The sequence below is a fragment of the Nyctereutes procyonoides genome, unplaced genomic scaffold (assembly GCF_905146905.1).
Source record: "Nyctereutes procyonoides isolate TBG_1078 unplaced genomic scaffold, NYPRO_anot_genome, whole genome shotgun sequence".
NCBI classification, from domain to species: Eukaryota; Metazoa; Chordata; class Mammalia; order Carnivora; family Canidae; genus Nyctereutes; species Nyctereutes procyonoides.
In genome coordinates this window covers 12,216,506-12,237,994 of record NW_026575051.1, presented here as the reverse complement: position 1 = coordinate 12,237,994, position 21,489 = coordinate 12,216,506, and the positions used below count along the sequence as shown (strand labels likewise).

Sequence of the window (21,489 nt, the reverse complement as noted above, 5' to 3'; positions counted from 1 at the left end):
AACCAATGGAAGAGCCAGCAGGTGCAAAGTGCCTACTAGACCAAATGCTCAGTCAGGGTCAGGGACCTTGCCTCCCCTCCCCACAGTGTAGCCAGGAGAGGCAGAAGTCGCCACCACACCCACAGCACCTCCACCTGGAGGGATGCAACAGCCTCCTTTTGGCCTCGCTGCCTCCTGCCTGCCACACTACTAGGTGCTCCTTTTAAAACCTCTCAATTGTTGCTCATCTCTGATAGGCCAGAAGCTCTTGACATGGCATTGCAAGCTCCCTGTGAGCTAACCCTGCCTCTCTCCTGCCTCTACTCCTCACCACCACCCACTAGAGAGTCCCCCTTATACCTTTGCTCATACCGCCCCTTCTGCCTGGAATATCTGCTTCAACCACCCCCTCCTCCCAGTTCTATCTTCTCCTACCCATTCTTTAAGGGGCTACCAAGAGGTAATGTCAAGAACCCCCGACTCCGCCACCCCCGATACATCTCAGGATGAACAGATGCTCCCTCACATTTTACGTATCTTTCTATTCATGGATTTATCATTTCTGTGATTCCTCAGCCACCCACCCTCACCAGATCCTTGAGGAGCGAAATCGTCTTATATATAACAGCATCCTTTGCCCTAACGTGGTGGCTGGCCCAATAAATATGGTTTGAGGGAGTAAAAGGCAAGAGGAAGTGGATTTGGAAGCATTGCTCACAAATGCCAAAGACCTAGATAGCTTCTACCCTCACTAGGACCACAGGAGAGAAGGGCCTACCCAACAAGGAGGGGCAGGGAACCCTCTCAGGGGCAACCAGAGCTGTGCATCCATCTTCCAAGGGCTCAAGGAACTCCAGGACCCACTATGTAAAACTTAATTACACCCTGAGGACACAGGTCCCCATAAGCACCCCCTTACCACTCCCAGCCTGCTGCAGCCAAGGCCCCATAGCCAGACCCAGCCCTCTCCAGTACCCTCTCCAGTACGTGTGGCCGGTTCCTTTCTCTACCAAGGGACAGGGCCTGGATCACGTGATTCTTGAAGGCAGAACTGCTCATGGCAGGCCCTGGCTCCTAAGACACTCCCTCCCCCATTTCAGAGCCCCTCCCCCATGTCATGGCAGAGGGTAGATGGGGTCCCCCAGGATCAGTTCAGCCAGAACTGGAGCACTGTGGACCCCAACACATAAGGTGGGCTGCTCCATTGCCTACATACCTGGGACTCCTTTCCCGAACCTAAGAAAAATGCCATTTTTTCCCCAAAGGGAGGAAGGAAAGGGGGCAGCAGGAAGGAGTCTGGAACAAAGACCCAATGGAGAAGGAGAAACCAGGAGGAGCTTTGAGATCAGAATTAAATTCTTTAATACAAAATGCTTTTTTTTTTTTAAGATATATCTGTATTTCTTTGTTGTTGTTTAAAAATAAATATGTACTACGGAATATCTCGAAAAACTGTACTAGAGACAAAGATGTGATGTTAATATCTTTTTCCCCCACAATTATTACGGATAAACAGTAGCACCAATAAATAAATGATAACAAATATTAAAATTAAAAAAGGAGAGAGATTTAGTATGTAGAATTCTCTATTTTTTCTTGTTTTGTTTTTACATATAAAAAACAGAATAGCAATGTCTATTTTATCAGAATCACATATATACATAAACATATATATATATATATATATATATATATACACACAAACGCAAGTTGCCAAATATATATATAGTCTGTAGATGTATATTGAAACCTTATTTCAAAGGAATGTGTGGTGGGGAGCCGGGGGCAAGGGGAGGGCAGAGCTGAGTGTTAGCAAAATTAAATATCTGCTCAGGACAAGCTAGTGACTGTCACCGATCAGGGAGAGAGAGATTGGAAACATGAATCTTAAACACAAAGACCGGTACATATAAGAGCGCAAGAGAGAGCAATAGAGAGATACATCTCATAAATAGTTGAAATTAAATATTAACCAAGAATACTGAAAAAAACCCTACTCTTTAATTAAATTAACTGTTTTAATTTCTAATTAAAAAGGGATATTAAATAATTATCGTATATAAAACACTTTCTCTGCCTCCATGGTGGGCACGTGGATCCTGCCCTGTCTCTCTGTGCCGCGGGAAGGGTCGGGTCTGGGGACAGAGGAGGGTGAACCACTCACACACACGCAGCCAGGTCTCCTGGGGGGACAGAACTAGTGGTTTCAATGGTCTGAGGACGTCAGGCCCTCTTGGGCTGCACCAGGGAAGTAGAGCTGGGAGATGGCCAAGGCAGGGGGCCCTTCCCTCGGAGGACAAGCTGCCACCAGGCGGCCCTTCCTCCACCAATGTCTCTCTTCTTTTCGCCAAGACCTCTGTTGACGGCACCCTGGGCTTGTCAGGAGCAAGTGAAGAGTAGGTGAAGGCTGCCCAGTCTCCTGAATCTTCCAGGCAGTGCCCCTGGGGGCAAGATGCCCGTGCAGCATGTGGAGAGGATCCTCAAAGTACAGCAGTGTCCTGAGGCTCCCCGAACTCCTAGTCAGAGCCAGTGTCCTCGTCCCTGTACCTGTCGTCTGTCCATTTGACTCGGGGTAGAGGCTTGGGGCCAGGGCTGGGTTTGTCAGTGTCCCCAAAAGCAGGCCAAATTTGCCCCCGTGCCCTGGCCAAGCACGTTCCTGGGAAGGAAAGGGGACCCTGGCCTTCCTACGAGGGACCAAAAGATAATGCCAGAGTCTCCCCTCCCATCCTCTTCCCTGTTGGGATCTGGGTGGGGACAGCCTCCTCCCAACTTAAGTCCACAGCAGTCAAATATATCCAGTGAAGACACCAATAACATTAGCAATGTTAATTTAAAAAAAAAGAATATATATATTTTACGTATATATAAAATATATATATTTATTTTTATATATATATTTTATATATATATATAAAAGTATGTATGTGGGTGGGTGTGTCTACAGGAATCCCAGAAATAAAACTCTCTAATCTTCCGGGCTCGGTGATTTAGCAGCAAGAAAAATACAATGGCGATCCAATTCCAAGAGGGACCGTGCTTGGTCACCTGCCCGGGAATGCTTCTGCCGGAGTTGCGCCCTCCGGACCCAAAGTGCTCTGCGCAGAGTCTCCTCTTCCTTCATTTCAGGTTTCTGGATTAAGGATTGTTCTGGTGATGGTGGTGTGGTGGTGGTGGCGGCGGCGTGGTTTCTGTAGCGGTCATTCTGAATCAGGCTTTCCTGGTGAGAGGTCTGGTTCCCGAAACCCTGAGGGAGGCTCCTTCTTCCAGCCCGGCTCACCGCCTGGGCTTGTCACATCTGTGGGAATCAGAGGCCAGGGGTTAGGTCCAGGCACGGGGACACAGTGGTGAGGCAGGTAGCCTCCCCATCTTGGGGGCCCGAGTCCCTGCTGTGAATCCCTGCTGCAGAGATGACAGCAAAAGCATGGCCCTGCCTCAAGAAGCCCAATGTGAGGGGACAGCCGGCCCCTGCCCATGGGTGGCAGCAGGGATGGGGGGTTGATTAAGGCGCCAGAGCAGGAGCTGCATTCAGGGTTCCCACTGCCATTTAGAGCTTACAGTCTAGTTGAGACAAGATGAGGACGTGGGGACATGTCATCATAGGCGACAAATGAACACGTACTAAAGAACTTGACACTTAAGAGCTGATGGTGACCAGAGTTGAGCCGAGTTAGTTAGGCAAGAGCCCCTGCAGAAAGGCATGCTTCAGCTCTGCCTGTGGGACAGGCATGGGGAAGAGAGTGGGGAAAGCACCCTGACCCAGGGCTCCGGCCGGCTGAAAGGGAGGGGCTGCTCCCGGGGCAGGGAGTGGAAGGCAGCAAGGCGCTGAAGGACACGTCTCCCGTCACCATGCCCTCCCTCCAGGCCCTGGCTAGGGCCTCGTCTTTCTCCAACAGGCTGGCAGAGGCTGGCCCCGGGTACCAGGCTGCCTCTTACATGTGCTGTGTCATTTGCGGTGGGGAGAGGCGATCACTCACTGTGCTGCTCCTCTTGGAGCAGAGGGGACTCCAATAACTGTCTTGTCATGCCCCAGCCCCTGGGACTGATGGCCTTTTACCTTCTCTACTGTGAGAGGTCAGAGCAGGCCCTGCCCTTCTGAGAGCCTGGGAATGGGGATCCTAAGCCCCCAATTTGGGGTATTGAAACTCCTCCATACGGGGGGCGGTTTCTTGAGGTTGGGGTAACTTCTAGAAGCCCCAAGATCACTTCACACACCCCGTCCCAGTCTCTCTGCAAAATAATCACCACATAAATCCCAGAATGATAAATCCTTGACCTTCCCCGAAGCCCCCAGGACACGTGGAGACCCCTCACTGGGCCCTAGTGTTAGGCAGAGCCCAAGCCCAGCATTCACATACACTTCCTATCTGCACGTACCACCAAGACAGACAGAAGCCCACGCCAACACCCCAGGGCCTGGTCCCCAGTATCCCTTGAACATCAAGAGGCACAGGATCGTGGGGGTGGGGAAGGCAGCCACATTCCAAGGACTTTGTTAATGGAGCATCCGGACTAGCTGGGGGCACCCTGATCCTGCCTGGGAATCCCCATATAAGCCCCCCTCCCTGGCTGAAACAGGCTGGCCCAGAGGGCTTCCAGTCTTTGAGCAAAGGCCAGGCGGGTATAAACACCATTCAAGGCATCAAAAGATTGCCAGCCAACCTGTCACGGCTCTGTGCTCCTGACCTCATCCCCTGACCTCAGTCATGTATTCACTTACATACTCGACACTTTCTGAGGCCTCGCTGTGGTCAAAGGACAGAGGTACAGATGCCTGGAGGGTCACACGGGTGAATAAAAGCCAGGCTCTGCTGGAGGAGTTCACAATCTAATGTCAGGAAAGAGGGCATGTCCCCCAACCCGTCCATCCTGGAGGCATCTGGAATTATGTGAGCCATCTGGGGTTGTCACCATGGGTACTGGAGTATTAAAAGTATCTAGTGTCCCCAAATGTTAAATCTCCTACTCGCCCTAAACCAACAGCAGGAGCCCAGGCCCTGGGGGACCCCAGCCTAAGAGGGACACACCCCCTGCCCCCATGAGAGACCCTGAGGGGAAGAGAATCCCAAGCGGTGCAGACGTCAGAGAGTGGTGGCCAGGCCCCCAAGGGTGTTCAAGCTTTATAGATGGCAGCACCCCCCACACTGAGAAGGGCCCTCGATATTAGTAGCAAGGTAGTAATAACAACGTCAGGACCAACAGCCACCACAGGACACCGCGGGACCACAGGACACAACACTCAGCCTGCGTCCACACCATCACATGAAGCCACACCAGTCTACCCCCTCAGGCAACCAGGGAAACCTCTGAACAGGCACCGCCAGGCCAGGCCAGCGCCTGCCGCCCACCGCAGGGGCCTCGCGAGCAGAGAAGGCAGCCATCAATCACCAGGCAGGTAGCTAGAAGCCGAGCAAGCAGCTGGCCCCTCTCGGATGCGCGTGCACAAGAGCTCGTTCTCTCTCTCTCTTTTTCTCTCTCTCTCTCCCCATCTCTGTGTGAAGCCCCTCTCTGACTCACTTGCCCTCTGGGAACCAACCTGCAAGTACGTTCGTTTAACTCAAGCTGCCTCGCCTTGCAACGCGAGTCTGTGTTTTTGCAGGAACATTTACACGTCTGCGGATCTTGTACAAACAAATGCTTTCTCCGCTCTGAGCAAGGCCCACAGGGACTGCAAAAAGGCAAAAGGAAAGACATCTAAGCTAGAGCGTCAGCAGAGAGAGAGAAAAAAAAAAAAAAAAACATGCAACACCCCCTAACAGTCCGCAGCTGCACCCCCCCAGCTCATTGGCTGCTCCCCCTACCCTTCCATGCCCTGGAAGGATCCAAGTGCTGCAGCGGAAGACAGAGCGCGCGGCAGGAAAAGGCAGCACTGGCTAGGAAGCCTGCCTGCAGGAAGAGGCAGACACAGGGGCAGAGTGCAAGGAGAGGACCACTGGAAGGGGGAGAGCTGTCCCGTGGGAACAAGAACAAGTCTTGGGCCACAGGGCCCCAACAGCTATCACCCCAGAGAGAGCACACCCAGACTCTCCTTCACCTGCTGGGATGGCAATCAGGGCCACCTTCCCCATGGGCAAGGGCTCGCGCCCAGGCCCCACCACCAGGGACAGACTGAAGTAGGGCATCACAGTCAGCCAAGCCCAAAGGTGGTGTCCACAGCTAGGCCACTGGTGACCAGAACGCCCAGCACAGCCTCCAACCCAGAGGAAGAGCCTCCAGACCTCAGGGGAGGTTTATGTGGGGGCCGGGGATTGAACCAGAGTTGCAGGCTCCCCTCCAGAGGCCCCAGGGCCACGAGGAGGGACTGCCATACAGTGCCTGACCCCACCCAATCTCTCCTCCTTCCGCTGACAACACACTGCCTCGCATCCTTCGCACCCTTTCCTCACGCCACGTCTGCCCTCCCCACCACCCTCTGCTTCCAGACAAGTGCAAAAGCCCAGAGCAGTGGAAACCAGTCGGGCGAGCAGGCACCAGTGCCCGGCACCCGTGCCAAATGGGCCCGCCACCAGTGCCCAGTAGGTGAGAGAAAGGCGGTGCCCAGCCAAGCCAGAGTCCCCACCCCGAATCCTCCAGGTCCACTCTGTCCACCCACCCCACCCGACCCTGGACCAGCCACGCCATCACCAAATCTAGCCACTGGTGCCAATTAGTGGAGTGAGAGTGAGAGAGAGACACTGGGGCGGTGGGGAGAGCCAGAAGAGCTGGGGGGGCGGGGGGGGAGGGTTAGGGGGTCCCGCCGGTGGGAGTCTGACTGGGGGCCAGGGAGGCTCCAGGCAATGAAACAGCGGAGGCACCACGTACACGCTCCAGGGTTTATACCGGGATTTCTTGCGCTTTCTTTTTTGCCCCTTCCCCTTTCCTCGAATTGATTTTCTGGAAAATAAAAAAACAGAGACAGACAAAGAGAGAGCAAGGGGGAAGGGGAAAGGACAAGAAGCAGTGAGGAGGATAGGGTTCAGGGCACACTCCCTGCAACGAGGCATCAGGAGGCTGGCGGACTCAAGGAAAATGCGCAGGCCGGGGCAGCAGGCGCTCAACGGCTCCCTCTTCTCCCTTCGGCCACCCTGGGGTAGCCCACCCAGCCACTGACAATGCTTTGGCTGGGGAGCAGAGGGTGAGTGGGGGACACAGGACCCAAAGGCCTGCTCAGGGTGCTTGCAGCAGCTCCCGGGCCCAGGCAGGGGGTAAAGCCCTGTCGGCAGGCTCTTTGGCCAGCAACCCTGTAAAAGTCTGACCCTGAAGGCCGGGGGCTGTAAAAGGCAGGCCAGAGTTTGGAGAGACCTGACTAAATGGGGGTGAGAGCGGGGCAGGGGGCGGGAGGGCGTCCAGGCTGTGCTTCGGGCACCTTCCACCTTCATTTCCAAGTATAGTAGCAAAGGGGTCCCTTCTGGGCTCCTGCCTCTGCCAATCCCGGGGTGGGAGAGCAGCTACACTGGGAGCTGGCACAGAACCAGGGGCGGCACATGAAAGGCGTCAGCCTGCCTGGCCATAACCTGGGCTGAGAGGTGGAGATGGGTGTCCTCAGAGCCCCAGGCAGGCGGTAGGGTGGGGTGGGAGTTAGGGAGGCACGGGAGGAGGGGCCTGGGCGTCACTTGGCAGGGAGTTCCCTCCCCAGCCTGTCAAAGCCTGCTACACCATCTCACCAGACTCTCTTCCGAGCCCAGGCGAGCCCCCCACTCTCCCTGTGGGCAAAGCAGGCATTTGGGAAACAGGCAAGGGGGGGCAGGCTGAAGCCTGTTCTCCTCCAGGGAACCAGCACTCTCCACACCTGCCAGGCCAGAGGATGCCCAGAATGTGTGCCACAGGGGAAGAAATAAGAGGGGAGGGAGTGAGAGGGGCAAGTCTGCTCTCTCTCTAGGAGAAAGCACTGGAGGGAGAAAGGTCTGTGCCTGTGCGGGTGTGCGCTCGCGCTCTCTCTCTCTCTCTCTCTCTCTCTCTCTCTCTCTCTCTCTGAGCCTACTGTCCCAAATCACTTCTCTGGGAGCCATAGCAATCTTGGAAGCTGGGGACTTAGGGAAGAGGCAAGGGGTTAGGGCTTCTCTGTCCCCCAGAGGTCTGGGAACAGACAGGATGGTGAGGGGGAGGAAAGGACACAGGTGCTCTCTCTCATTCTCTTTCCCTGCAGGCTTGTCCCCCACACACCCCTACCCCGGCCAGCTGCTCACCAGGTCCTGAAGGCTCACTGCCCCCAGACGGCACCCCCTGCTCCATTCTGACCCAACTGGCCACACTAAGCAACTAGAAGCCTCAGAAATGGACCAACAGTCAACTCCTTCCTCCCTGGCCAGGAGGGCTGAGTGGCTTGGGCCTGCCTCACCCCTGCAGGAGGGTATCATCAAGAAAACACCTCAGCCAGTCCCGAGTCCAATTTGCACCACCACAGCAACCACCACAAGAGGCCGTTTCCTCTGACACGCAAAAGCTGGCCTCTCTGCCACCCTCACCCTCTCCCTGCTGTGGGTGACGGGAGACTAGACCAAGCCAGGGAGCCACCTGCCCCCCACCCCCTCTGGCACACTAAAACTGCAAATCCTGGACAGGAATGACCTGGAGACCTGGAATGCATCGTCTCTTCCAAAGGAAGCTCCGGGCTCCAGGCTGGGTTTTGCCCCTAATTCAAGAGCCATAATCCTTGAGTTTGCTCCATCCCACTACTACCACCACCAGTTCTTCATGAGGCCAATTCCCCCACCCAATGAAGCCATCAGATCCCCTGACAGAAGAAGCCAAGAGCCCCAAACCAAGATAACTGGCCAAGGAGAGGGAGAGGAGCTAAAGTCATGGCCACTTACTTTTCTTGCCTTGCTCTATCTTTCTTTGGTCTGCAGCAGGTAGAGAAAAAGAACAAAACAGAAAGATGTTCAGATGGCAATGCTAACAGGAGTAGCACCATACTATTTATGACTTATCAATGCAGTATCAATCCCCTTAATGTAACATAAATCATTTAATCCCTCCAGCAGTGCTATGAGATATGTACTACTATTGTGCCCATATGACAGATGTAGAAACTGAGGCACGGTGCAGTAAAATTAAAATGCCCAAAGTCAGCTGGAAGACAGACGGAAGGCAGAAATGGCTAACAAGTGGGGCATGTTTAACCCTCCCGCCGCTCTGCTGAACCAATGAATCTGTGACACCATCCTCACCTGCATTCACATTTGCTATGCTGCAGGAAACTCATCTCCCCTATGTGCTGGCCTTGATGAGGTTTGATCCGCATAATCTAGAGGGAAAGGAAGCAGATCACAGAGGTTAGTGACCCAGCCAGCCATACCCAGATGGGACACCCTGTGGCTCTTGCCACTCAGCACCCAGGGGTTCTACTGAGCAGAGGAGGGTGGTAGAAGCAGAAGGGACCAGGGGCTCTCCCAGAAAGAGCCTCAGGTCCACCCCAACTCCCAACCCTGCTGACCTCAAGGAGCCCCTGCTCTTCTGCACGGGTTGGCCAGGCTGGGAATTCAGGTCCTGGGTTCTTGCCAGTCCCCATCCCTCCCCTCCTTTTATCCCCTTTAGGCCTTCCCCTGACCCCTAGCAGCTACCCAAGAGCCATCTTCCCTGGGGTGTCAGAGCTCCCTCCCACCCTATCCAGGCTGAGATGGGTCCCGTCACTGGGCAGCACCAAATGACTGGCTTTTAAAACTTTCCATGTACCAGGCTCATCTGGCACCCCAAACAGAGCCCCTAAGAGTAAGGGCCCTCCTCTTCCAAGAGAAGAAGAGAAGGACTCCTGTCACAGGTGTCAGCTCCTTCTGAGCCCAGGGGGAAAGGTCACAGAGGGGACTGTGGCAGTAGGGACTTGTGGGGAACCCCAGATCAGGAAATGCAGGCATCTTTTTCTCCCAAGAGGGCAAGACTCCTCATGCCTCCCCCTGACTGACTCAGGGACAGGAGCTGAGCAAAGGCAAGCCTGGTTCCTTCTCTGAAGAGTTGCCCAGGAAAGGGCTGGGGACCACCTGTTTCCCCACATCTCAGCCCGCTCCCACCCCCTCTCCCCACAGATGCCCACCTGCATGGTGATGTTGAACTCCTCAGTGGGCACACACTCTAGGCCCTCATCATTACAGCAGCCCCCACACCGCATCAGGGGCACGCAGGATGGCTTGAAGATGTACTCGATCTCGTCGGGGTACTCCTGGAAGATGTCCACCAGGGTCTCAATGGGACGGCAGTAGCTGCGCTGGTAGACGTCCATGAACTTCACCACTGCATGGGATGGGGTGAGACATGAGGCCAGCAGGTCACGTGAGAGATGGCCAGCCCCTCTCTCCACCCAGCTTTGTAGGGCAACCACTCAGGGTTCCCTGGGAGAGGTACCCACTACTGGGCCAGTCAGTCCTTCCAAAACTCTAGCTCAAGTCCGTCCAGCTGTGGTTGACAGCCTTCCCTAAGCTTTCCACTACTGGCACTGATGAAGGTCTGGTTTTATTCCAAAGATCACATGAGGCTGTCAGGTTCTGGGGGAGATGGTCAGTCACATCTGATCCCCCTGCATTGTCATGACAGCTGAGCCAACTCCCAGGTCAACCTTGAGGCCAGAGGACAATTCAGGTATCAGTACCCTTGCTGGGGGGTGGTCTGAGTTTCCCATGAAAGGTAGAAGAGCCCGCTTGGTAAACCTACTCCCGGTTTCCCTACAACCTCTGCCATACCATCCACTATACCAACAACCATTTAATGAGGACTTAGTATCTGCTGGGCATTGTGTACAGGAGTCCAGTTTTCGTCGCCAACAGTTCTCCCCACATGACACTATGACATTCCAGTAGGAACCTCATTTTACAAAGGGGGAACTGGAGGTTCAGAGAGGCTGAGGAATTTGCCCCAAGGCTGCACTTCCACTAAGTGGTACAGTTAAAATCGGTCCTGACATCAAAGTCTTCCCAAGGCAAATCATGTGGAAGCATGGTGGGGGTGGGGGGGACACTTCGCCACCTGCCAGACCCCTCCCCAGACACGGGCTGGGGAGACAGTGAACACCAGCACAGGGGCTGGGCCTGCCTGGCATCAGCAGGTGGCAGTGGGTGGGCACACTATGCAGGCCCTGCCAGCCACCGATAACCCCGCCCAAGAGGGCAAACTGCTTGCATCATGGAAAAAACGGTGCTGCCACTGCAGCCACGGAGCATTTCTAGAAGCTGATCTGGAGGGAGGGCAGGGTAAAGACAGCTTCCCAGGCTGGCCGTGGAGCCCGGGGTGCACTGGAGCATGAAGGGGTAATTCTAGGCCACAGAGGCGGGGCTCCTGGGAAGAGACACTCAGGACCTGGGGTGATGACTCTAAATTATGGCCCAGCCTGTCCCACTCCAGGGTGCACACAAGCACGTGTGCGCATGAACACACACACACACACACACACACACACACACACACACACACACACACAACCACTACCACATAGTAATCCTCTCCCTGAAATGCTTTTCCTCCACACAGCAGAAAGAGGCAGCATCCAGCCCATGAAGAGGTCCAGAACCTGGCCATGACTTGGTGTGACCTTGGGCCAGTCCCTCCCTCTCTAGCCTCACACTGCACATCTGTAGTAGTGGGTTGGGTGGATCTCTAAAGATCGCTACAGAAACTGAGACCGAAATTTGGGGTTTTGTCTCTGTTTCCGGCCCCCCGAGAATAAGCGCTCTTTCTCAGCCCAGGCAACACAAAGTTTGGAACCTCACCAAGGCATCTGAAGTGCAACCCCCTAGCCTACCTCTCCCCAGAAACTATAGCTGAGTCTCCTCCTCCCTCCAGAGGGTGAAGGAAGACGATCCTGGGGGGAGTGGGCATGTATACAATTGGTGGGTTGAGGAGAATTTGGGGAGCTGAGGGCAAGGGAGGGGAAGGCCATAGGTGTGAAAACAGCAAGGAGAGCAGGGGGCAGCTCCCAAGCCAGTCCCTGGCCTTGCCTGAGGTCTACGTCCCCTATGCAGACAACAGGCACAGAATTCTCCTCCACCCTCAAAAGGGTTACGGTAAAGCTCTGTCAAAAAGAGTACAAATGATGAAGAAGCCCTTTTTCAAGCCAAGTCTATATCAAAGATGACTAATCAAGAATTCTTGACCTGACATTTTGTCATGGCTGGGGACAGAGGTGACCTAGGCTTCGGAGGCACAAGGCCCAGCCCAGGACAGGAAAGCAGAGAGGTATGGGCCTGGGCCGTGGCAGTTGGTAGCTAAGGGTAAAAAGACACAGACTAGGAATTCCCTTGAAAAGCTGCCTGCAATTCCCAAGGCCATAGGAAGGAAGGTGAGGGGACAACTTCCCCTATACCCTTTGTACCCCAGCCACTGCCTCCAAGGAAAGCTGGCCTGCTTTTGCTCAGGCCATGGACATGCATCTACCACAGCAAGTTTTTTTGCTTTTCCTTATTTCTTGAAGACAATCCTTCCCCAGCAAACAAAAAAAACATTTGTCTTGCCTCTCCCAGACCACAGAGACCACCAGGAGGCTGATGAGGGCTGATCATATCCTGGGATCCAGGAGCCTATGGGTGGTACAGGCTGTGGAGCGGCTGGGAAGCCAGGCCCCGGGGCCAAGGAAAGGGCTCTAGGGCGTAGGGAAGCAGAACCAGCTGGGCATCACCACTGGCCCAGGAGTGTAAACACTGCCCTTGGTCACTACCCTGGGCCACACTGGGTTTGGGTCTGGAAAACTGGCCTGGAGGGAAGACCAGGCCCTTGCCTCCTCAAAGGTGGGGAGCTAGGGGAGTGGCATTGGGCACTCCTCCCCTACTTTGGAGCAGAGGTCAAATTCATTTGGGTGGGTGGGTGGGGAGCCAGGGCTTCCTTCCCTAGAGAAATGGGAGGATCCCTACTGCAAACCACAGAGGAACAAAAGGCAGGTGGACTCTTAGTTGGGCAGGGGGCAGGGCACCTGGGAGCTACAGCTTTGCTGGTCCAGAAGGGAAGTTCATAGCACCCAAACCTATCCCACCCAGAGGGCAGAGGGAGCCTGCAGGGCCTTCTCTCCTACCTCCTAAAGGAGTACATACTGTGGGGAGGGAGGGGTCTCAGGAGGTTGGGCCCTCTGCACCTCCAGCTCATGTACAGCCAGTGTGCTGAACAGGCAAGGGTCACGGCCCCCTCCACACAGACCCCACAGGTACGACAGAGCTGGGCTGGATGTGACACAGAATATCCATCCTCCCCTGGGGGCAGATGGGACAAGAGACACCGCCCTCGACACCTGGGATCTTGAACACTGTCTTCCTGGTCTGTGCTCATGGCTCCCTGTCCAACTAAAATTTTACTGGAAAGAGCAGAAGGAAAAGGCAACAAGTTTTAATTCTAGCAGAGGCCTGAGTAGGAAAGAGAGTCCTCCAGAATGAAGGGTTACTCTCATGGTGCTCCCCTCTTCCATTCTTGATTTCCATTCCGGTACCCTTCCTCCCCCACCCCCTACCCCCACAGACCTGAAAGAAAGGAATCAGGCCTCCCCACCCATGCCCTGGGGAGACAGGGTACCTATCCCAGAGCTACAGGGACTCACCTTCGTGGGGTTTGTGCTCTCCTCCTGCCATAGGTGCAGCCTGGGACCACTGAGGACAAAACAAAGAGCAAGGTATGGGCATGAGCAGGGGTGCAGAGGCCCGGCCACCCACTGACCAGCAGCCTGTGGCTTCTCCAAGACTTCTGAGTGGAACAAGGCACCTGCCCAGCTCCCCACAGCAGAGAGCATGCCCACCACCCCTGTGCTGCTCCAGTTGTGAAGGAAGAGAAAGAATGACCAGATGTTGGGGGTTGGAGAACCGAAAGCACAGGAAGAAAATACTAGAAGGCTGTGCTGTCCAGGTGCCCACCCCTTCCCCACAGTTTCCTCCCCACCCCCCACCAGCCCATTGCTGAGTTAAGTGAATTTTCTCAGCTCCCCTGACTCCCTGGTCCAAAGCCACGGGTAAGTAGTAAGGTCACATAGGAGGACAGATTTGGACTGGGGCAGGAAGGAAGGACAGGGGGCGAGAAGAACAACATGGTGACCTTCTCCTGCTGACATGACAAATACCAGGGTGAGCTGGTGCTAGGGAACGAGGGGGGTGCGGAGGACCGAAGGACACCAACCACCCTCCCCCACCCAAACTCCTCTGGCCTCCGGAATACTCAGCAAATATCCTCAGGTATATTCAGCAAACCCCACAGGTTGCCTAGAAGGTAAAACCAGGGAGAAAACCCTCTGGGAGGCGAGAACCCCTTGTCTCCCAGCACGCAGACCTCCCAGGAGCCCGAATGTATCTCCAAAGCCCTGAGCCTCACTGAGCTCCTTCCCTGTTCCCTAGTTTCTTCACCTGCCCAGACTGCGGGGATCCCAAGCCCCTCTCAGGGAGCTGGGCACTTTCCGCAAATTCAACCAGGAAAGCCTTTATGCCTTAGCACTGCCTAGCCCCTAGGGGGCCCCCTGCACTACCCAGGCCTGAGGCCTCCCCTCTCCCTCCTATCCCTCCCCACCCCCACCAGATCATTTCTCCCCTCCCCAGAAGCTGTGAAGGTCAACATGCCCAACCATGTGGACCTGACAGCTCCTAGCAGGCAACAGCTTCTCCCAGGCCTTCCAGAGGGCCTTCGGTTCTTACCAGCTGCCCACCCCACCTGCCCCTCATTGGGGGCAGATCCTGCGCAGCAGAACTGTACACCGGCCCCAAAGTCTGTCTGTCTCCTTCCCACACACCCCCAATACCGGATGCCGGATCCCCCAGCCTTGCCCCTTAGGGCCAAGGTCAGATAACAGTTTCCAGGATCCCAGCTGGGCAGCCTCCCACTGTGGCTCCCTCGGGGACCCCCGGGGGGTCTCCACCTTAGGCCCTGGCCCATCTCCAGGATACCCCTTGGCTGCCTAATGCCAAAATTCTCCCTATGCCCTCCACTCCTCCTGGGCCCCAACGAGGAAAGGGGACAGAAATATAAACCCCTCCAAGGCCAGGGGGCACTGGGAGAGGCTGTTCAGGGCAGGGAGGGGCCAGGTGCCCTTCTCTGGGGGCCTCTGAAGGTCACACTGTGGCCAGGCGGCCACTCCTCCCTCCCCCCCTCCCCCCCTCCCCTTGGAGGCCGGGAGCCAAGGCCTTTGTGCCAGGGTCTGAGGCACTCAGAGTGGCAGCAGGGACCCCGGCCCATTTCCCTTCTACCTCTCTTCAAGGGGGGACTCCGTGGCTGAGGGAAGGCATAAGGGAAGAGCATGAAGGACCCCTTAGTGGCTCTGAAAAGCAAGTTGGGTGGGCAAGTTTTGGAGTTCCAGAAAACCACCTGCTCCCGCTCCAACACCCCATTTCACCAGGACAAAGTGTTTGCAAGGCTGGCAGGAGCTCCTTCCTAAAGTGGGGGTAGGGGGGGAGGAAGCTAGTCCCACAATGCCCATGCCACGGCAAATTTTAAGCCATTTTTCCAAAAAGTGTAAAGTGGACTGAGGAGGCTCTTGAATCCTCCCTTAGCCCACCCCCCATAAAGGCTAAAGCAGGGCTCGGAAGTGTGGGGGAGGGGAGCACAGCAGACTGTCACCAAGTCGGGACTTTAGGCAGTCTGACAAAGCCCCGGAGTGGGCCCCTGCACCCTGACCCCTGACAGCGATCATCCTTGCCCCGGCCTCTGGGGTCGGAGAGGGGCTACACGGCTCTTCTCGGCAGAGGGGAGGGAAGAAAAACAGAAGGGTGGCAGGGGCTTCTCTCCGCGGTAGGGAGGAAGTGGGGAAGGGGCGTCAAGAAATCCGCCCTCGCCCAGGAAGGGGCTAGCGGCTGGGGACGGCGGGGAGGGGTGCGGGGTGCTTCTCCGAGACCTCCGGCTAGGGATACCTCGGGAGGTCACCTTCCCGCGGAGGGCCCGCGGGGGGAGGGGCGCCGCTCGCCGCCCGGGGGCTCCCGGCTCGGGGCCGCCGAGGCTCCGGGAACACGCGGCCGGCCAGGCCCGGGCTGATGTAATCGGCTCCGCGCCGCGCGCGCCCGGCCGGGCGGGGGAGGGCGGGCACCGAGCGGGACGCTAGCGGGGACGGGCGGGGGTGCCTCCGCGCAGGTGGCCCGGCGGAGACCGGGGGTCCCCTCGGCGATCCACCCCGAAACTTTTCTCAAACTCGTGGCGAGGGCCTAAGAGGGCGAGCGGCAGTGACAGCAACCCCCTCTCTGGCCCGCGCCCTGCCCCCTCCACGCTCTCTGCCCTCCCTTGGTCCAAGGTCCGGGCACCCCCCTGCCCACTGGGCTCCGGCTCCCGCCCCCGCTGCCCGGGCTTCCAGTTCGTCGGGGACCAGCGGCCAGGAGCAAACTTCGGCCGCCCGCGGCAGCGCAAGCCCAGCCCCCTCGGCCTCCTCCTCCGGCTCCCGCCCTCCGCCGGTCGGCCCAGATCGTACGTGCGGTGACTCTAGTGGGTGGGCAGGGCCCGCGTGGGCGGTGAGATTCTCCCCGGTGCCCTCCCACCTAGCGCGCGCCCCCTCCCCCCACGCGAACGAGGATCTAGGGGGCAGCCGCGCGCCCGGAGCGCAAGGACCCGCGTGGGGTTCGGAGCCCCCACGCGCGCGCTCGCTCGCACGCACGTCCCCAGCCGGGAGAGGCGCTCGCAGCGGCCCGCGACGCCTGGTGGGCACGGCCGCTTACCTTGGCATGGTGGAGGTAGAGCAGCAAGGCAAGGCTCCAATGCACCCAGGAGAGCAGAAAGTTCATGGTTTCGGAGGCCCGGCCGGAGCCGGCGCGGCTCGCGCTCCCTCTCCCGCTCGGGCTGCGGGGCGGCCCGCTCTCCGCGGCGCCTAGGCGGGCTCCTCTTCCTCCCGGAGCCGAGGCCCGGGCCAGGGCCTGGGGCGCGCGCGCGGCTGGAGCACTGTCTGCGCACACAGCCGCCTCACCCGTCCATGAGCCCGGCTTCCGAGCGCCGAGTCGCCACCGCGGCCCCCTCTCCTCTTCCTTCTCTTCTTCCTCCTCCCCCTCCTCCGACTGCGGCTCCTCCCGGCCCGGGCTCGCACTTCTCCCGGTTCCGCTCGGCTCTGCCGCCCCGGCGCGGACCACGGCTCCTCCGGAGCGAGAACAGCCCAGAAGTTGGACGAAAAGTTTCACTGCAACGCCGCGAGCCCCGACCCCCTCCACCCCGCCTCCAGGCGCGGGCTCGGGCTCCGGCTCCTGCCCGCGGCTCGCCGCCGCGTCCACCCTCGGCCGCCGGCCGGGGAGGAGGTGGGCGCTGGGGCGGGGGGCGGTGTCTGTCGGTCTGTCCGTCAGCGCGGCTGGTCCGGTGCGGGATCCCGAGGGGGAGGGCTCACGCCGCGCTCTGGCGGTCACCCCCAAAAGCAGGTCACTCACTTTGCCCCTGTCCTGTCGTTGCTCGCTCGCCCGCGCGCGCTCTCTGACCCCGTCTCTCTCTCCTCTCTCTCTCTCTCTCTCTCTCTCTCTCTCTCTCTCTCTCTTCCTCGACTTCTCTCTGGAGCTCTTGCTACCTCTTTCTTCTCTCTGCTGGTTTCCAAAATCCGAAGTGGTTTGGGGAAGTAAAGGAGCAATCTCCCCCAAACGGTCGGCCCGATTTAAGCGGGGAATGGGAAGCAAAAAATAAATTAAAACGGGAAAGAATGTGGATCTTAAAATTGCTTAAGAAAAAAAGGAGGAGGGTAAACCCTGGATAAATGAATTCAGATTCCAGTGCGGAGACCCCTGGCCGGTGACCCCGCCGGCTCGTCCGCCTAGCCGCTGCGCCTCCCGACCCAGCGCCGCTGCCGCCGGCTCCACTCGCCCCCCGCGCCGCGGCCTCCTCGCAGCCCGGCTGCCCCAAGCCTCTGCGCTCCTACCACTAGCGGCCGCTTAAAACCAAGGCAGGCCCCGCCCGGACCCGCCCTTGGCACGCCCTGGGGGCGGGGACAGGCCCGGGCCGCAGCCTCTCCTCCAACTGCCCCGCGCGCCCCTCGGGCCTTCCCCGGGGACGTGTCGCGAAGCCTGCCCTCCCTCCCGAGCGAAGGGGACCTCGACCCCCTCCCCGGTTCACAGCCTGAAAATTGCCCATCCGCCCCCCCCCCCGCCCAGACATATACACGCCCGCGCGGTCTTGGGGGGAAGGGAACAGGAAAGTGAGGTTATGTGCGGACAGGGCTCCCGAGCTATTCCTTCCTTACTGGGAACATTGGAGGGGCGGGGGGCCGGGGCGGGCAAGGAGTCGGACGGGGACGGCTGGGAGGAAGGACGCACAGACCTATTGGAATCCTGGCGTGACCCCTGGCCTTCTCCCCACTCCAGCACTCTCAGCCCGCCCCCCCACACACACACACTCACACTGACACACGCGTCCTCACTCTCACGCAGACGCGGCTCTCCCAAGTTCACCCAGCAACCTTGTGGTGGCCGAGCGCCCCCTAGTGACTGCTGCCTGCACACCCCAGCTCTGGCTCAAGAGGGAATGGGCTTGGGGAGGAGGGTAGAGGGAGGCTACCCCCTCGTCGCGGGAACTCCTGACCCCCCAAACAGTGGCATGTTAGGGACTCAATGGACACAAGTGCAGAGAGCCCGATGCTGGGTGCAGGAGGCGTGATGTACCCGTGCGGACAGTGTGCCCATCTGGAGACCTCATCTGGCCTGCTGACATCAGAGTGAGCTACAGCCAATGGACTGGGGTGACTGGGGTCCTTTGGGAAGTGTCCAGGAAAGCTTCCTTGGGGAAAATTATTTGGCACCAGGTTTGTAGGGCTGAAAATGGGAAGCCGTGTGGTTCTGGGGTTAGTCAGTGGCCCAGAGGGAAGAGGACCTGTTGGAGCCCACGTATGCACTGTGGAGTCTGGCAGAGCCCAAAGGGAGAGGCAGCCAGGCAGACAGAAGCCCTTGTTCCTGCTCTCCCCCCCCACCCCAGATGTTGCCAGGGAACTGAGGCCAGGGGGCTGGTGGGGGCGGATGGAGGCCAGGGCCTGAGTGATGATTCAAACCTACTTACCAACACTGAGGAACGTCTGTAGGCCAGCTGCCCGGAGCTCCCACCAGGCTGGGGGCCAAGGCTTCTATCGGCCCCAGCCCAGGCTTTCAGCTCATCTTCTGTATGTACAGAGTTGAGGTTTCTTCTCAGGACCCCCATCCCCCACAGGATCCCTTGCCTACTTCTCCTGACTGGCAACCCCTCTCCTCTTTCCTCCAGCAACCCCCCACCACCACTCCCTTCAAAGCCCCCTCTCCCCAACTGCCCTGCTCTTCCCTGAGTGCTCCCCAAGGCCCCCTACCCCACCCTGGCATATAGGAACCAGCCTAGAAAAATTCCTGGTTGGGCTTTGACCCAGCAGCTCCCAGGTTCCCCCAGAGAACAAGGAGGGGGCTCTGATACCTGAGGGGAGAGAGGGACCAAACCAGTCTCATTTTTCATCCAGATCTGGCCAGGGCCTGGCCCAGGGCTGATGTAGCCTCTGTGAGTGCCTGGGCCACGAGCGCAGCAACTTTCCCCAAATGGACCCAGACGACCCAGGGAGGTTACTCAGCTCACCCCTTGCCTCGGCGCATGGTACTGCGGTTTGCAGAGGGTGCTGGGTTACCTCTTTTATAGCCAATTCCATAGGACTGGTGTCCTGAGGGCCCTATGAGCAGAGGGGCTGCCCAACCCCACCCCATCTTACCCTTTCCATCATTCATGCCTCCCATCCTGCCTGCATCACCTGGCAAGCTCCCCAGCGACAGTGACAAGGTCTTTTTCCATTTAGTAAACGTTTGTTTGCTGGCTCAGGGCCCCTCTCGGGCCAGCCTCCTTACCTAGGCTCCATGCTCCAAACTGCCGTATGGGATACGGAAGGAAAGCCATTAAACTTCCTCCTTCCAACCTGGTCCGCGTCTAGCACCGCCAGAGCACAAGATGTTGGTGCTTTGGCAGAGCTCCCCTCCCTCATCCCTGCCCTGCGGCAAAGAGAGCCCTGGACCGAGGCTCCCAGCAGCATGAGAAGGGGCTTGCTCTGCCACCCTGCACTGCATCCCTCCTCAACCCTGCCTTTCCTGGCCCTGAAAGAGGCCAGAAGAGGGTGTCTTAGATAAAGATCCTGAAGTTCCAAAGATGGGTGGTCGTCAATGGTCACAACCACCGAGAGCTTTCCCCAACCTGAGCCAAACATCCCCCATGGTAGTATTAAGTAAGGTGTGTTGCAGCTACCTATTCGAGTCTCCCTCTGTGCACTTGGCCCAGAGAACCAAGGAAATGAAGGAGCAGAATTGCTTCCTTGCGTGAGGGGCTTTGGACCACCTTCACTAGGGTGGGGAGGAGTCTCTCACCCCCACCCTTCATTTCAGAGACAAGTTTGGTGACTCAGAACAGGGTTGACTCTGCATGTTACCCCCAGGGTGATGTCACCAGCTTTGCCAACAACACACTATCCTGATGTACAACCCCCGGCCAATGCCCCCATTACCATCAAACTGAGAGCCGAACATACCTAGGTCTTGAAAAAAGGGAAGTCAGAACCACTAATCAACAATCATAAGACCACATCAAGTCTCTTTAGCACTGTCTCCTCCCACACACTTACTCCCCTCCACCAGACTCAATTCCACCATCCTCCCTCCACAGGTCGCTGCAGGGCAGGGAGTGTCAGAACAAACTGAACCCCCAAAGAATCCCAAGTGCAAGGAAGGACCCAAGGTCTCCTAGCAACATGGAGGGCGGGGCATGGAGCAGACAACCGCTCAGACAGAGGTCATGCTGGGTCCCCTCCAAGGGCATCCTTGGCCCCATTCAGAGGGCTCCGGACCAGGGCAGCCTCAGCCTATAGCTCTGAAGCAGTTCAGAAGGAGCCAAGGAGGAAGGGGAAGGTGTTCCAGAGGAGGGGGAAGAGGGGAGAGCGTTGGGGAGGGGAGAGTGGAGAGAAGAGCATGAAAGGTAGCCAAGAGCCAGCAGTGGCCCAAGACAAAGGAAGTAGTGATGAGGCCTAGGGCACAATAGTTGTACTTTGTCCTAACGTCCTGTCACTCTGATGTTCAGGGAAGCTCTTGCCTGTGTGGGTGTGGGCAGTTAACCTCCAAACCCATGGATGAAGGGACAAAGCCCCTCCGAAGTGGAGAAGAAAAGGTGAGGAGAGAGTTGCTTACTCTTGCTGTGTTGGCTAAGCATTTCTCCAAGTGGTTTCGCTGTGATGGAAGAAATGTCTCCTCCCTCATGCCATCCCCTGACTCCCGGGCACCTAGCCGGACACAGATCTGATCCACTGGAAAAGCAGGAATACAAACCTGTTGAATTGAAGGGGGGAGAACTGGGTTGGCTCCTCTCAATTCACTGTCTCTGGCTAAGGGTCAGTCTCTCCCTCTCTGTCTCTGTCTCCCAGGCCAACCCCTCCAACCTCCCGCTGGCGTCTCTCCCTCCCTCCTCTCTCCACCACTAGGTCTTCTCTACCACTAGGTCTTTGCAACGAAGCCGTGGAAAGACAAAGCAAAAGTAAGGAAGGAAGGCCTCTTTTTCTCGTGCCAGCTTCACATTCCCATCTGGATCTGGAGGTTCGACTTGGGGTGATGATAGGCAATGATGCTGATTGGTAGTGAGACTGGAGCAGAGGATGCCTCTCCCAGAGAAGCCAGTCAGGAAAAGCAGAGGGAAGAGGGATGGCAAGCAAGCAGG

The 21,489-nt window shown here is 57.4% G+C and overlaps 1 protein-coding gene across 1 annotated transcript; it reads right to left on the bottom strand.

The window, feature by feature from the left end:
- Positions 1 to 1,324: 1,324 nt before the first annotated feature.
- Positions 1,325 to 19,526, bottom strand: VEGFA (vascular endothelial growth factor A). Its single transcript, XM_055330410.1, has 9 exons — positions 19,511 to 19,526; positions 16,542 to 17,515; positions 13,463 to 13,511; positions 9,986 to 10,182; positions 9,126 to 9,202; positions 8,769 to 8,798; positions 6,778 to 6,849; positions 5,513 to 5,644; positions 1,325 to 3,274 (listed from the first exon to the last, which is right to left on the bottom strand). Exons 1-9 carry the CDS (start codon positions 19,524 to 19,526, stop codon positions 3,253 to 3,255), a joined length of 1,569 nt encoding a protein of 522 aa, XP_055186385.1. The 3' UTR covers positions 1,325 to 3,252.
- Between the last annotated feature and the right edge of the window lie 1,963 nt (positions 19,527 to 21,489).

Bases quoted from the DNA above. Each gene is read 5' to 3' on its own strand.
- VEGFA (XM_055330410.1), bottom strand. The intron at 8,799-9,125 runs GTGAGGATGGTG...TACCTGCTGCAG, and splicing joins CATAGCAAATGTGAATGCAG to ACCAAAGAAAGATAGAGCAA. The intron at 3,275-5,512 runs GTTGGTTCCCAG...TGATTCCCACAG, and splicing joins TTAAACGAACGTACTTGCAG to ATGTGACAAGCCCAGGCGGT.